The sequence below is a fragment of the Oratosquilla oratoria genome, chromosome 12 (assembly GCF_046742065.1).
Source record: "Oratosquilla oratoria isolate Oo_2021 chromosome 12, ASM4674206v1, whole genome shotgun sequence".
Lineage (NCBI taxonomy): Eukaryota > Metazoa > Arthropoda > Malacostraca > Stomatopoda > Squillidae > Oratosquilla > Oratosquilla oratoria.
The window spans coordinates 56,490,312-56,502,975 of NC_134788.1; the positions used below are offsets into that span (position 1 = coordinate 56,490,312).

Below are 12,664 nucleotides of genomic sequence, written 5' to 3' on the forward strand. Positions count from 1 at the left end.
GGAATGTCTGTTGAGGAAGGACGAGAGAGGACAGAAGACAGGGGTGAATGGAGAATGGTTGTATATGGAAAATGTTGTGATGAATGAGGTGGAATGGACGGGGGAATGGGGGTGAGGTAGTGTGTGTGAGCAAAATTTTGACGCAGCCCGAAGGGATTTCTCCCCGTCCTCTCCTTTATATGGGGGGACGGAGAGGGGGGGTCGCCGATTTAATGAAGCGGCCTTGCTGTGGATGTGCTGTGTCCCGCGACACTGCTTCTGACCCAGGGCAGTGGACAGGGTGCAGGGATGACCCGTCATCTAGGAGGTGCTAAGATGGGAGGGAGGGTGGAGGGGTGTGGAGTGTTTTCAGGGATGGAATGGGTGGGAATGATTTTATGCCTTGTCCTTTTTGGCTACCTCCCTGGTAAGGGGGAAAAAGCCTTGGTATATGTATGTATGTATTATTATTATTATTACTATTATTGTTATTATTGTTGTTATTATTATTATTATTATTATTATTATTATTATTATTATTATTATTATTATTATTATTATTATTATTATTATTATTATTATTATTATTGTTATTATTGTTATTACCTTTTATTTCCATTCATCTGACCTCAGCATCTCTTATTCCTTGAAACAATTTTGATAGAATATTTAATGTGTTATCAGTTAGTTTTTAAAACATTTCCAGCTATTCCCTCTGATTCAGGTGCTTAAAATTGTTTGAATCCTCTATCAGTTTCCATCACTGCTGTTATTTTCAATATGAAATATTTGTGGTTCAGGTATCTGAATAATGTAAGCTTCATCAAAAGTTTTATTAATAACAATATTAAAATGCTTTCCCCAATGTGAATTTATGCAATCCATTAATGTTAGTTCATCATTGAGAACATATACTGGCATTCTCTATGGTTTCTTTTCTACACCAGTGATGTTTTTTGATTATATCATAAGCTTTACAAACTACATGACCTACATCAGAATTATGTGCTTTATCTGCAACTTTGGGTTTTCTAGATATTCTCATTTATAATATTTGCACATCTTGTGACTTCACTATTGAAACTTCATTATTTAGCAATTTCTTTTCTAAGTACTAGCTCATCATCTTCATATTACAGTGAGACCTCTCATTAACGGACGTTAATTAGCTGTGCTTGCGGTGTTTTCGCTGTGTTTGCGATGTTTTCGCTGTGTTTTCACTATGCCACCCAAAAACCACTCCAAATCAATGGATTATTCATATCAACGGACACCGTTTTAGTCCGTTAATGAGAGGTAGTACTGTACTAAACATATAGCTTTTGTTTCTGTCTCTCATATAACTGTCCCATGCTTTGTGGAAGATCAATGTCTTCCACTTAGTTCTCCTTTTGCCAAGAATGATGATTGTTGCGTCTTGAGTTGATTTTGAATTTCATCCATCTCCTGTCCATTCCATCAGTATTTGCTCCTACTACCCCTTGTGGACTTTCATCTGATGGTTTCATTACAGAAAATCTGTTGCGCCATTCAAGCATAAATTCTTCAATCCAGAGTTGTAGCAATTGTTTAGTGTCATAATGAATGAGATCCTTGTTTTTCTGCTTTGCTTTTAGCTTTTAGCTTTAGAAGAGGGGAATGTCTGTTGAGGAAGGACGGGAGAGGACAGAAGACAGGGGTGAATGGAGAATGGTTGTATATGGATGATGTTGGGATAGCATGAGGTGGAATGGGCAGGTGGATGGGGGGTGAGGTAGTATGTGTGAGCAAAATTTGACACAGCCCGAAGGGATTTCTCCCCGTCCTCTCATTTTATGCAATGGGGGGACGGAGAGGGGGGTCGCCGATTTAATGAAGCGGCCTTGCTGTGGATGTGCTGTGTCTTGCAGCACTGCTTCTGACCCGGGACGGTGGACAAGGTGCAGGGATGACCTGTCATTCAGGAGGTGCTAAGATATGAGGGAGGGTGGAGGGGTGTGGAGTGTATTCAGGGATGGAATGGGTGGGAATGATTTTATGCCTTTTTCTTTTTGGCTACCCCCCTTGTAAGGGGGAAAAAGCCTTGGTATATGTATGTATGATTTTAGCTTCAACCACTAGTTATCTAACACAAGAAGGAATACATTTAAATTTTTCCACGGACGCTACTTCTACGCGTCATTATTTATAACAACCTCTGACCCTGTCATCGGGAGGTCCTAGCTGTGTAGTCCTCCGCCGTCTGCGCAGCAAAAACTCCTGTAACTGACCATTTTACATAAGTCTTATAATCCCCTACCTTATTTCTTAAATTTAAGGAAACCTAATATCAATCTCAATTTACCTAGAAGGCGGGCACTGTGGCCTTAGCCATGATGTGGCTTGGGACCATACCCATGCCCTATGTGTCAGTGACATGTCATAGAATATGAAAATCTATCTATCAATATACTGAAGGCCTCTTCCCCTTCACCAGGGAGGTTATCAGCCAAGGCATGCAAACACCCTCCACCCATTCAACATCCATTTGTTTCCATATTGGAAATCTCTTAGTTCCTTGTGGATAAAGGGCCATCCTTGCCTTCCCTCCACCCTCCAACATGTTCACATTTAGTTACAGTATCATTAAAGTCATAACACATCTTTCCTACTGCAGGAATTTTGCTCTGTGCTGAAGAACCATTTGGCTGCACTTGTGGGGCAGGATATTTTGGTGCCAGATGTGAGAAAGGTTGGTTTTTCTTGGTATTTTGGGCAGGGAAGGAAAAGGAGTGAATAGGATGGAAGCTAAGATGGAAATTTACTTGGTACTCTTGGGATTCAAGAGGGAATGAGGTGTGGAATGAAAATAGAAAAGGGGTAAGAGGACAAGAAAGGGAGGATAGTACCATGAGAGCTTTATATGCAATTGGAGGATGTTGTCCCTATCACCTTGAATTAATGAGATTTCAAGGATGAATATTAGGAGGAGCATTTCAAATATTGTGGTAGTAGATCCTCTTATCTTATCTATTTATTCATTTATTATTTATTTCTTTAAGAATGTGTTGTAAGATTTAGTTTTATTAAGATTATAAATGATGATATTTCATTCTTCGTAATTTTCATTGAAAGTAATTACAATAGTGAAGTTAACATGAACTATCCTTGATCTTACCTTTATTTCAATGCAGAGTGCAGTAATGGAAAATGGGGCCCTAACTGTAACTTGAACTGTGATTGTAAAGATGGAAAATGCAACAAATACAATGGCACTTGCCTCACCTCAACACAAAATTCTAGTGGCAGTAAGTCAGTTTTGTAATGTTTAGCTACATTCATCTTCTGTATCTTTGAAATGCAAAATTTCCTATCCTATTTTTTTCCCTAATTAAAATGATAAATGTTGATATTTCATTCTTCTGAATTTTCATTGAAAGTACAGGTACTCCTTGTTTAACGACGACAATTGGGACCAGCGCGCTGTCGTTAACTGAATTGGTCGTTAAGCGAAAGTGTATACATATACGTACATGTACTGTATGTACAATGTCCAGCAATACATGTATCTTTATTTTTGTGTATTTTCCCTCTTTTATACAGTACATTAAAGCTTTATTTACTGTTTATTTACGGTGGTTAGGTTCCTAAAATTACCGTATATGACCAAATCCGCGTATGCTGATATTCCATATTGAATACCGGGGTATTTTTTTAGTTTCGACCATGGGCGCAATATAGCAATATAAAATTAATTATTAATTTTGTAAATTAAAATGTATCAACGTAATATGCAATTTTGTGGGCGGAAATGAAAGTAAAAAATACCTTGCATAAGAAAATATGCTAATGAACGAAGTCGGTAGCATAGGCTCGGGACGCCATCTTGTCGTCTGCCAACATCTCTCACGACGACGAGCCGGATGTCATTTAATTTGCAGGTAATGATTTATTAAACACAGGTTAGGTTAGTTTAGTTTAGGTTAGACGAATTAATTTATTGTCCTTTCATTTCTTCGACATTGGCATCTATCATAACAAACATGGTGTACCATTCGTCCGACATGACTTCGTTACTTACGAAATCTGTTTTAGCATTTTTTTTTCATTTCCGCTCACAAAATTGCATATTACGTTGATACATTATAATTTACAAAATTAATAATTAATTTTCTATTGTTATATTGCGCCCATGGTTGAAACTAAAATTTACCACTACCGGTTTATACTGTACCCCAGGTAGTTTTTGCAGCTTGCAGGATGGTAATGTAGACCTAAGCTTCAGAACACTTTACCTCACAGCTAATATCCACCGTACAAGTTCATTTATAACATCATACAAATTTGCCTCAGCCAACTTAATCATCGTACACGATGTCGTAACTTTGGGAGATTTACGTTAAACGACGTCATAAAGCCCGTCGTTACTCCGAGTTGTCGTTTACCGAGTAGGTTGTTAAACGAGGAGTACCTATAATTACAATTGTGAAGTTAACACGAACTGTCCTTGATCTTATCTTTATTTCAATGCAGAGTGCAGTAATGGAAAATGGGGCCCTAACTGTAACTTAAACTGTGATTGTAAAGATGGAAAATGCAACAAATACAGTGGTGCTTGCCTAACCTCAACACAAAATCCTAGCCTATCCTATTTTTTTCCTTAACCCATTCAACTCCGATGACAAGATGTCTTGTCATTTGGTCAAGTAAAACAAAAAATCATAAAACACCAAAATGTTTGATCAAACACCAGAAAAATATGACGTCAGTCCTCGCTTCGCTCGCAGCGAAGCGAGGACTGACGTCATATTTTTCTGGTGTTTGATCAAACATTTTGGTGTTTTATGATTTTTTGTTTTACTTGACCAAATGACAAGACATCTTGTCATCGGAGTTGAATGGGTTAATTGAAAGCTTGGTCACATGTATTTACCTAGTTGTATTACACAGGAAGGGAGCTATGCTCATAGTGACCCATCTTTGTATCTTTCAGCATCAAGTTTGTTCTTAAATTCTTGAATAGTGTTTGCACACACTGTTGCCTTATCTAATTTATTCTAATCTAGGTCTTATCAATGGAACTAATATTTTCTTTACCATTTCTTCATCCAAGTAGTCAAAGGCCACTTTCATTGATCTTGGTAAATTGAAGGTGTCTCCAACTATTTTGTTGATATGTTTGTCTGGTGACATGTTATTGCTGATAATTACTCCTAGGTCCCTATCTGGGTTAACTTCCTTAACTTCCTTTGTACCAATCTGCGGTTGTCCCGATATTCTATTTTTACTTTTTTTTTTCAAATTCCATTACACTACATTTATGTTGAAGTTCAATTTGCACTTTTGACTCAATTCCCAGACTTTATCCAGGACTCTTTGTAGTGATTTACAATCTTCCTCTGTACTTACTTTCCTTAGTAGTTTTGCATCATCTAGAAATTAGTTTGTATAACATTCTACACCTTCATCCATGTCATTTATAATATGGCAAACATTATTGGAGCCAATACAGATCCTTGTGGGTCTCCACTTATCATTTCTTCCAAGGTTGAGTTCTTGTCTCTAAGTGCCACCCTCATTTTTCTCCCATTCAAGAAATCTTCCATCCATTCCAATAACTTTTCTTTTATTCCACCTTTTATTTCAATTTTTCTAAGTAGCTTTTTGTGTGGTACTTTATCAAATGCTTTTTGTAAATCTAAGAAGGCACAATCTGCCCATCTTTCCCTTTCTTGCATTATTTCTATTAGCCCAGAGTAAAAGCAAATCAAGTTTGTGGCAATCCAAACTGTTTTGTCTTTAGTATATTATTCTCTTCCAAATGTTTAATCCATTTACTTTCGATAACTTTTTTGCATATTTTTGCTACTGTGCTTGTAAGGGAAACTGATCTATAGTTAGTTGGATTTTCTTTGTCCCCTCCTTTGTATATTGGTACAATACTGTATTTGTATTTTTCCAATCTTGGGGTATTTTTCCTTCTTTGAGTAAGAAATCAATTATCTTCTGTATTTTATCTGTTAGTTCATCTATACATTCTTTCACTATCCAATTTGCAATTCCATCCGGCCCCTGTGACATTCTGACGTCAAGGTTTTTTATTTGTTCTCTTATTTATTTCTTTTTGACCGTTATTTCTTTCATTGCGGGTGATCTTTCTCTCTGTCCTTCCTCCCAATTTTGTATACTATCAATTGTGAATACAAATTTGAAACATTTGTTCATAAATTCAGCCATTTCTACATCATCTATATATTCATAATTTCCTTTGACGCAGTTTCACTATTTCATGTTTATCTTTCAGTTTGTCATTCAGCTACCTTTACAATAGTTTAGGTTGGTCCTTGCATTTTTCTGTTATGTTCTTTTCATAGTTTCTCTTTTCTTCCCTGTGTATTTTTACATATTCATCTCTTAGTTTGATGTATATTTGCCACTTACTTTATTTTATTTTATTTTTTTCCATCTTATCTATTCTTTGTCACTTCTAACTTTAGCCTCATAACATTTTTTGTTGTACCAGCCCTTTATGTACACCCATTCTTATTTCTTTTTTGGTATGTATTTGTCTATTCCCTCATTATAATTTTCTTTTAATATGTTTCATTTCTCTTCCATCTTTGTTTCTTTATTTAAGAAGTTTTCCCAGTTCGCATTTTGAAAGAATTTTCTAAGTTCCTCAAAATCTGTGTTGTTGTGCATTAGTCTTCCTTTTCTATGTTTCTCATATCTTCTCAAATCAACCTGTTCTTTTAGTTCTAACTCTATTGGTATGTGGCCATTCTTCCCAATGGTGTCTTGTATTTCACTTTATCCACGATTTCAGGCTCTGATGTAAATATCAAATCTAGTCACAATGGTTTTTCATTGTTTCTATACCTGGTATTTTCCTTTACCCATTGACTCAATGTGTATTCAATGTTCATATCCAGTAGAATATTTCTCCAAAGGTCTTCACCTTTCCCTCTCATTTCTTCCCAATATAATTCTTTTGAATTAAAGTCACCCATAATGACTGTGTTTCCTCCTTTCAGTAATTCAATTAATGCATTCTTTGTGTCTTCCAACATCTTGGAATTATCACTATCTGTCCAAGACTATGTTTTTAGGGGCACATATTTTCCTACAATTTTTCTACTTTTCATGTCTCTGTTTTCAACTCTTATCATAATCAACTCCACATTATTTTTTCCTTCTGTTATCTTTGTCACATTTAAGCCTTTCTTAGTCAAAAACATGACTTCTCCACCCTGTTTCTTCTTTCTATTTTTTGCCCAATGGTTGCATAGACCTTGTCCCACAGTATTTGATAGTAGTGGACCTTTTAATTTTGTCTCCACAATTACTGTTATATCTGGCGTCTCTACTGACAGTCATTAATTTGTTTAGTCCTGAAATCATGCCAATTATGTTAGTGTATATATATATATATTATTATGTTTCCCTTTCTTTTTTTTATATACAACTTTCTCAGGTTCAGGTCCAGTACTCTGAAAATAAAACTCATTCTTTTCTGACTCCATTCGTCTCTCTCTTTTTTTTTTTTTTTCTTTTCTCTAAGCGTCTTTTTTTTTCTCTTTTTCCTCATCACCCAGTTCTTTTTTTAACCATACATTTTTGTAATTTTCACTATTTACCAGCTTTGTTGCTTTTGATAGTACTTCTTCAGCTATCATTTGTGACTTTAGTTTAATTTTTAGTGGCCTATACTGTACTGTTTTCCTCTAGAGTACTGTCCCATATATGTACTACCTCTATCTCTTTGTCCATTACCTATCCCTCTTGTATCGCTTTCAGAATTGCTTTTGCAATTTCTTTCTCTTCTTTTCCTCTTTGGTATCTGTGTATATTGTTTTTCTTTAATACCATAAGCTACAATGCACTTTTTTTTATCCATTGTGCCTCATGCCCAGTTTTCCTTTAATTGCTTTAATTACTTTCTTTAGCATTTTCCTTTACCCACTGTTGTACTATTTATTTAAAGGTTATTTCTTGATTTGTTCTAGTTTCCATCGATTCTTTATTTCTTGGAGATCTGTCTCCTTAATTGTTTCTCCTACTTTCTTGGTCACTGCTTGTATTTGTTCTTTGACTTCTTTTTTCAGTGCCTCATTTTTACTTTTATCTTCATATTTCATTCTTTTGTTATCACTTCTGACCATATTTAATTCATTTTCTAACAATCTCTCTGTTCATCTTGTCATTAGCTCTTTGTAGTTGGTGTATTTTTCTGTACATTGCCCTATATTCATCTTTCAAATCTATTAATTTCTCAATCAAATCAGCAATATCCTAATTTCTTTGTACATTTTCATAACTTTCTCTTTCCACATCTAAACCTCTGCCTGATAATCCTCTTTCTTTTGGAAACCTGAAAAAACATTGGTGTACCACCTTTGAGTTGATTCTGGGGTATCAATCATGCATGATTTTTTTGGTATTATCCCTAGGAGTGTCTCAACTCTGCTATGTCTAAACCTCTCTTCGTTGGTTCACTTTTTCTTCTTTCTTCTTTTTCTTTCTCCATTTTGTGTATTTGATACACTATTTATTTGAAACTTATCTTACCAATTTGGTCACTCGATAAACACAGCTGCTTAGAATCTTTTGTAAATTACAACTAGGTGTTTCCTTTTGTTGTTAGTGAGTTTAAGGTTTTGCACATGCTATTGATTATATTTTTTCTAACACTACTCATTTACATATATGTATACATGTATATATTTTTGTTTGAACAGGTACTGATGATTATAGCACAACAACAGAAGAACCTCAGTCTAATAATGGCATTATCATTGGTGTAATCTTTGCCCTTCTTTTTCTGATTGTCGCGGCTCTCATATGTGTATATTTCAGGTAGGTCACATGATGTAATATTTGTATAATTATATTATGAACAAGGATTATGAAATACACTGTGTTGTTTCTCATAGTGAATACCAACATAGAATAGGCCTGGCCACAGAATCAAACTTTTATAGATGCAACCACCACACAGAAGACATTGAACAGCTTGTCATGTATTGCCCTGCACTAACATTCCATTGACAACAACCCAATATTTCTTTCTTGAGTGACATATGGAGCTGTCAATTGGCCATTGCTGGTTATTTGGGAACTGTAGGCCTCCTGCAAGAGAGACCTGGAGCAATGGATTAATTGGCTGATGTATGGTGGCCAGACAAAGTATAAGTCCTACTGCAACTGTGGTGTAGGCTCCGTAGTTCTAGTAGAGAAGGGGGTAAAGAACAAAATCTTGCTACAATGATGATATGAAGTAGAGGTATTCAAGTGTACTGTAATACATACTCCCAGAAATGATGAATGGGAATCTAGGAAATGCTATAATGGTTTAATGTTATTCCTTTGCAATGGAAGGCAATCTATATTCCTGATTTCACTTTAGAAATATTCATCAGGGCAGTGAATCACAAGATCTTGCATAGACCATGTACACACTCAGTCACAATTATAATACTTGGATGAAGATGGACATCCACATTTATTGTAAACTGTGTTCCTTGAGGAACCATCAATTTGTCATAGATTTTTTTACTAAACTTTTTACTCTCAAATTGTTAAAGATATGCAGGCATAGTACTTACCATTGCAGGGGATAGGAGTGCAATTTTTTATGTTATCCTTTTTTTTAAGGAGGAAAGGGCCTTTTAGTATATGTATTGTAAGATCACACCCCCTTATCAATTAGAAAGGGCCTTTTGGTATGTGTATATATGTTCTTTTTATTCTTCTTTAACAGGGAGAACATTAGGAAGTATATATACTTAGGAAAGCAGAGTCTACTTTTAGGTAAGAATCATTTAGTAGATATTACCATCAGGAAACTAGTGATGAGTACTTACATGAAATATTTCTCTGAGATGAACATCAGTCATTTGCCTTCAAAACCTATCAACATCCTCACCTTCATCTGGAGATGCAGCCCCAAGAGGGCTTGGTCTTTAGGCTAGGACCAAGATCTCTCTCCACCAACTTTGATTGTATTTCCTCTACCATTTCACACATAGAGAGCTGGCGACTGGTAAATACTTCCCTCCTGCTAGTGGCTAATGACACATATATAAATAGTCCCTTGCTAATACAGAACATGCATTATTACAAAATCTTTTCCCATAGAGATCTGTGGGAGGATATGAGGACCATTGCCAGCTGCTGTGGGGCATCAAGTTGTCTGTGAAACATGAGGCAACAATTAATGTTATTATTTTAACTATAGGATACTATCTAAAGATTTATTTACCTAGTATTTACCTAGTTGTAATATACGGGAGGGGAGCTATGCTTGTGGTGACCCATCTTTGTATCTCTCTGCATCGAGTTTTATCTTAAAATCTTATATAGTGTTTGCACATACTGTTTTGTTGTCTAATTTGTTCCGTGTATTTATCGCTCTGTGCGGAAAACTGTTCCTTTTCAAGTTTTTTCTATAACTGTCCTTTTTCAGTTTTTTTCCGTGTCCTCTTGTTTTACCTTTGTCCCACACTAACAAGTTGTTCCTGTTTAAAATTCCATTCCTTTCATTACTCTGTAGATAGTCAGCAAATCTCCTCTTTCTCTTCTTTGTTCCAAAGTTGGTAGATTCAATTTGGACAGTCTTTGCTCATATGTTAGTTCAGCAAGAGTCGGTGCTAGTTTGGTTGTCGCTCTTTGTATTCTTTCTAGTTTCTTAATATTCTTTTTGGTACTAGGTAAGTTTTGGTTTTATTGGTGTAGTTAGTATTTTCTTTATAATTTTTTTCCCAAATAAGCAAATGCCACTTTGATTGACCTCAATAAATTTTAGGTTTCTCTGAATATTTTATTTATATGCTTATCCGGTTTCATGTTCTTTCTAATCATCACTCCAAGATCTTTTTCCGAGTTTGCTTTTTTTACTTTTTCTTCCCCAATTCTGTAATCTTTTGATATTCTGTTTTTACTCTTTCCAAATTCCATTATACTGCATTGCTTTATATTAAATTTTACTTTCCACTTTTGAGTCCAATTCCAGATCATGTCCAGATCTTGTTGCAATGAGTTGCAGTCCTCTTCCGTTTTTACCTTCTTTAGTAATTTTGCATCATCTGTAAAGAAATTCAAATAGTACTCCACACCTTCATTCATGTCATTAATGTATACGGTGAACATGTTGCTCATTTATATTAAGAGTGTATATTATGTTTGGCTTAACCCATTAAACTCCGATGACAAGATGTCTTGTCATTTGGTCAAATAAAACAAAAAATCATAAAACACCAAAATGTTTGATCCAACACCAGAAAAATATGACGTCAGTCCTCGCTTCGCTCGCAGCAAAGCGAGGAGGACTGACGTCATATTTTTCTGGTGTTGGATCAAACATTTTGGTGTTTTATGATTTTTTGTTTTATTTGACCAAATGACAAGACATCTTGTCATCGGAGTTTAATGGGTTAAAAGTGAAAGTAGGGATCAAGTGAAGAAGTATACTGAAAAGGGTTGGTCATTCAATAAAAGACCTTAGTTTGGATTTTTTAACCATAAACCTTTAAGAAATTAATTGTCAACCTCTACCCCCCCACCCTCTCTCTCTCTTTCTCTTTCTCTCTCTTTTTCTTAATGGGCTTTGGTGGCGATTAAGCCATTCCAACAAAGACAAAGAAGCACCCTAATAGGCAAATGAAATGCAAATAAGATAAATATTTAAGACATTATTGCATATTAGATTATCAGAAAATCAAATCAGCTCAATCATTATGTTGCCCCTGGTTTCTCTTCCAGATGATATGTAGCCTCCAGGAAACTGGCAACAGCCTCCAGGCAGGAATATAATTCACCTAGAGAAAAGATATTGTGCTGTTGTCTGGAGATCTTCAGTGTAGGGCCTTGTAGTATGAGGTGATCTGTTTCCTCTGTGTGGTGGTTGCATTTGGAGCAGTTTGAATCTATGGTCAGGCCTATTCTGTGTTGGTACTGTTTTAATGACAGATGGTGTCCTGAGTGCAGGCGTGCTAGTATGGTTTTCATCTGGTGTTGGAGGTTTTTCTCTATGGGGCTTATATCTAGGGGTTGTTGTTGTTGTTGTTGTTGTCGTTCCCTAGACTGTCCGAGCAGTCCCGTCTCCCCAAGGAATGCCACAGCCGAAACTGGCTTTTCCCACAAATTCTTTATAGAGTGTATGTTGTGTTGTTTGCACGCATGATTGTGTATAATGCAGTCTTCCATTATGTGTTGTATGGTATGCAGTGAAGTGTTACATCCTGGGCAGCTGTTCACAATGCGGTCATCCAGCCTCTTCTGGTAGCTTAGAAGTGCTGGGTGGTGGCCACACCGCAGTCTGGCCAAGTGGACTCTGTCCTGACTCTGGGGTTGTTGTTGTTGGAGTATCTAGTTTGGTGGTCTTTCTTGAAGTGTTTGTTTAGTTATCTGGATGTGGATGTGTTTCTGTGTAGATGTTTTGTGTTTGGGTGGTAGGTTGTGATTATGTTTGAGTAGTATGCTGCTGGTATGATTTTACTGTTGCATTCTGTTGGTGGTGCTTATGAGATGTAGCGTGAAGGGTTGCTGTGGTTTTGTATAGTGTTCTAGAATAAAATTCTGTTCCTGTCATTTTTATTTGATGTTCTATCAGGAGGATTTTTGTTTCTGTGTATAGGTGTTCTATAGGGGTGGTTTTGGTGCATACTGTTCGTCACATCCTTAGTATGAAAAGAATCCTGTGGTTGTGTTGTGTTATGTCCTTGTAGAA

At 36.1% G+C, this 12,664-nt stretch overlaps 1 protein-coding gene across 1 annotated transcript in view; it reads left to right on the top strand.

Moving 5' to 3' along the window:
* Positions 1 to 12,664, top strand: part of LOC143030412 (uncharacterized) — a 65,619-nt gene that overhangs the window by 11,991 nt on the left and 40,964 nt on the right. The window contains exons 3-6 of the mRNA XM_076193560.1: positions 2,615 to 2,689; positions 3,132 to 3,245; positions 8,676 to 8,793; positions 9,698 to 9,747. Of these exons, the coding sequence (XP_076049675.1) occupies positions 2,615 to 2,689; positions 3,132 to 3,245; positions 8,676 to 8,793; positions 9,698 to 9,747 (357 nt within the window). The remainder of the gene's footprint in view (positions 1 to 2,614; positions 2,690 to 3,131; positions 3,246 to 8,675; positions 8,794 to 9,697; positions 9,748 to 12,664) is intronic.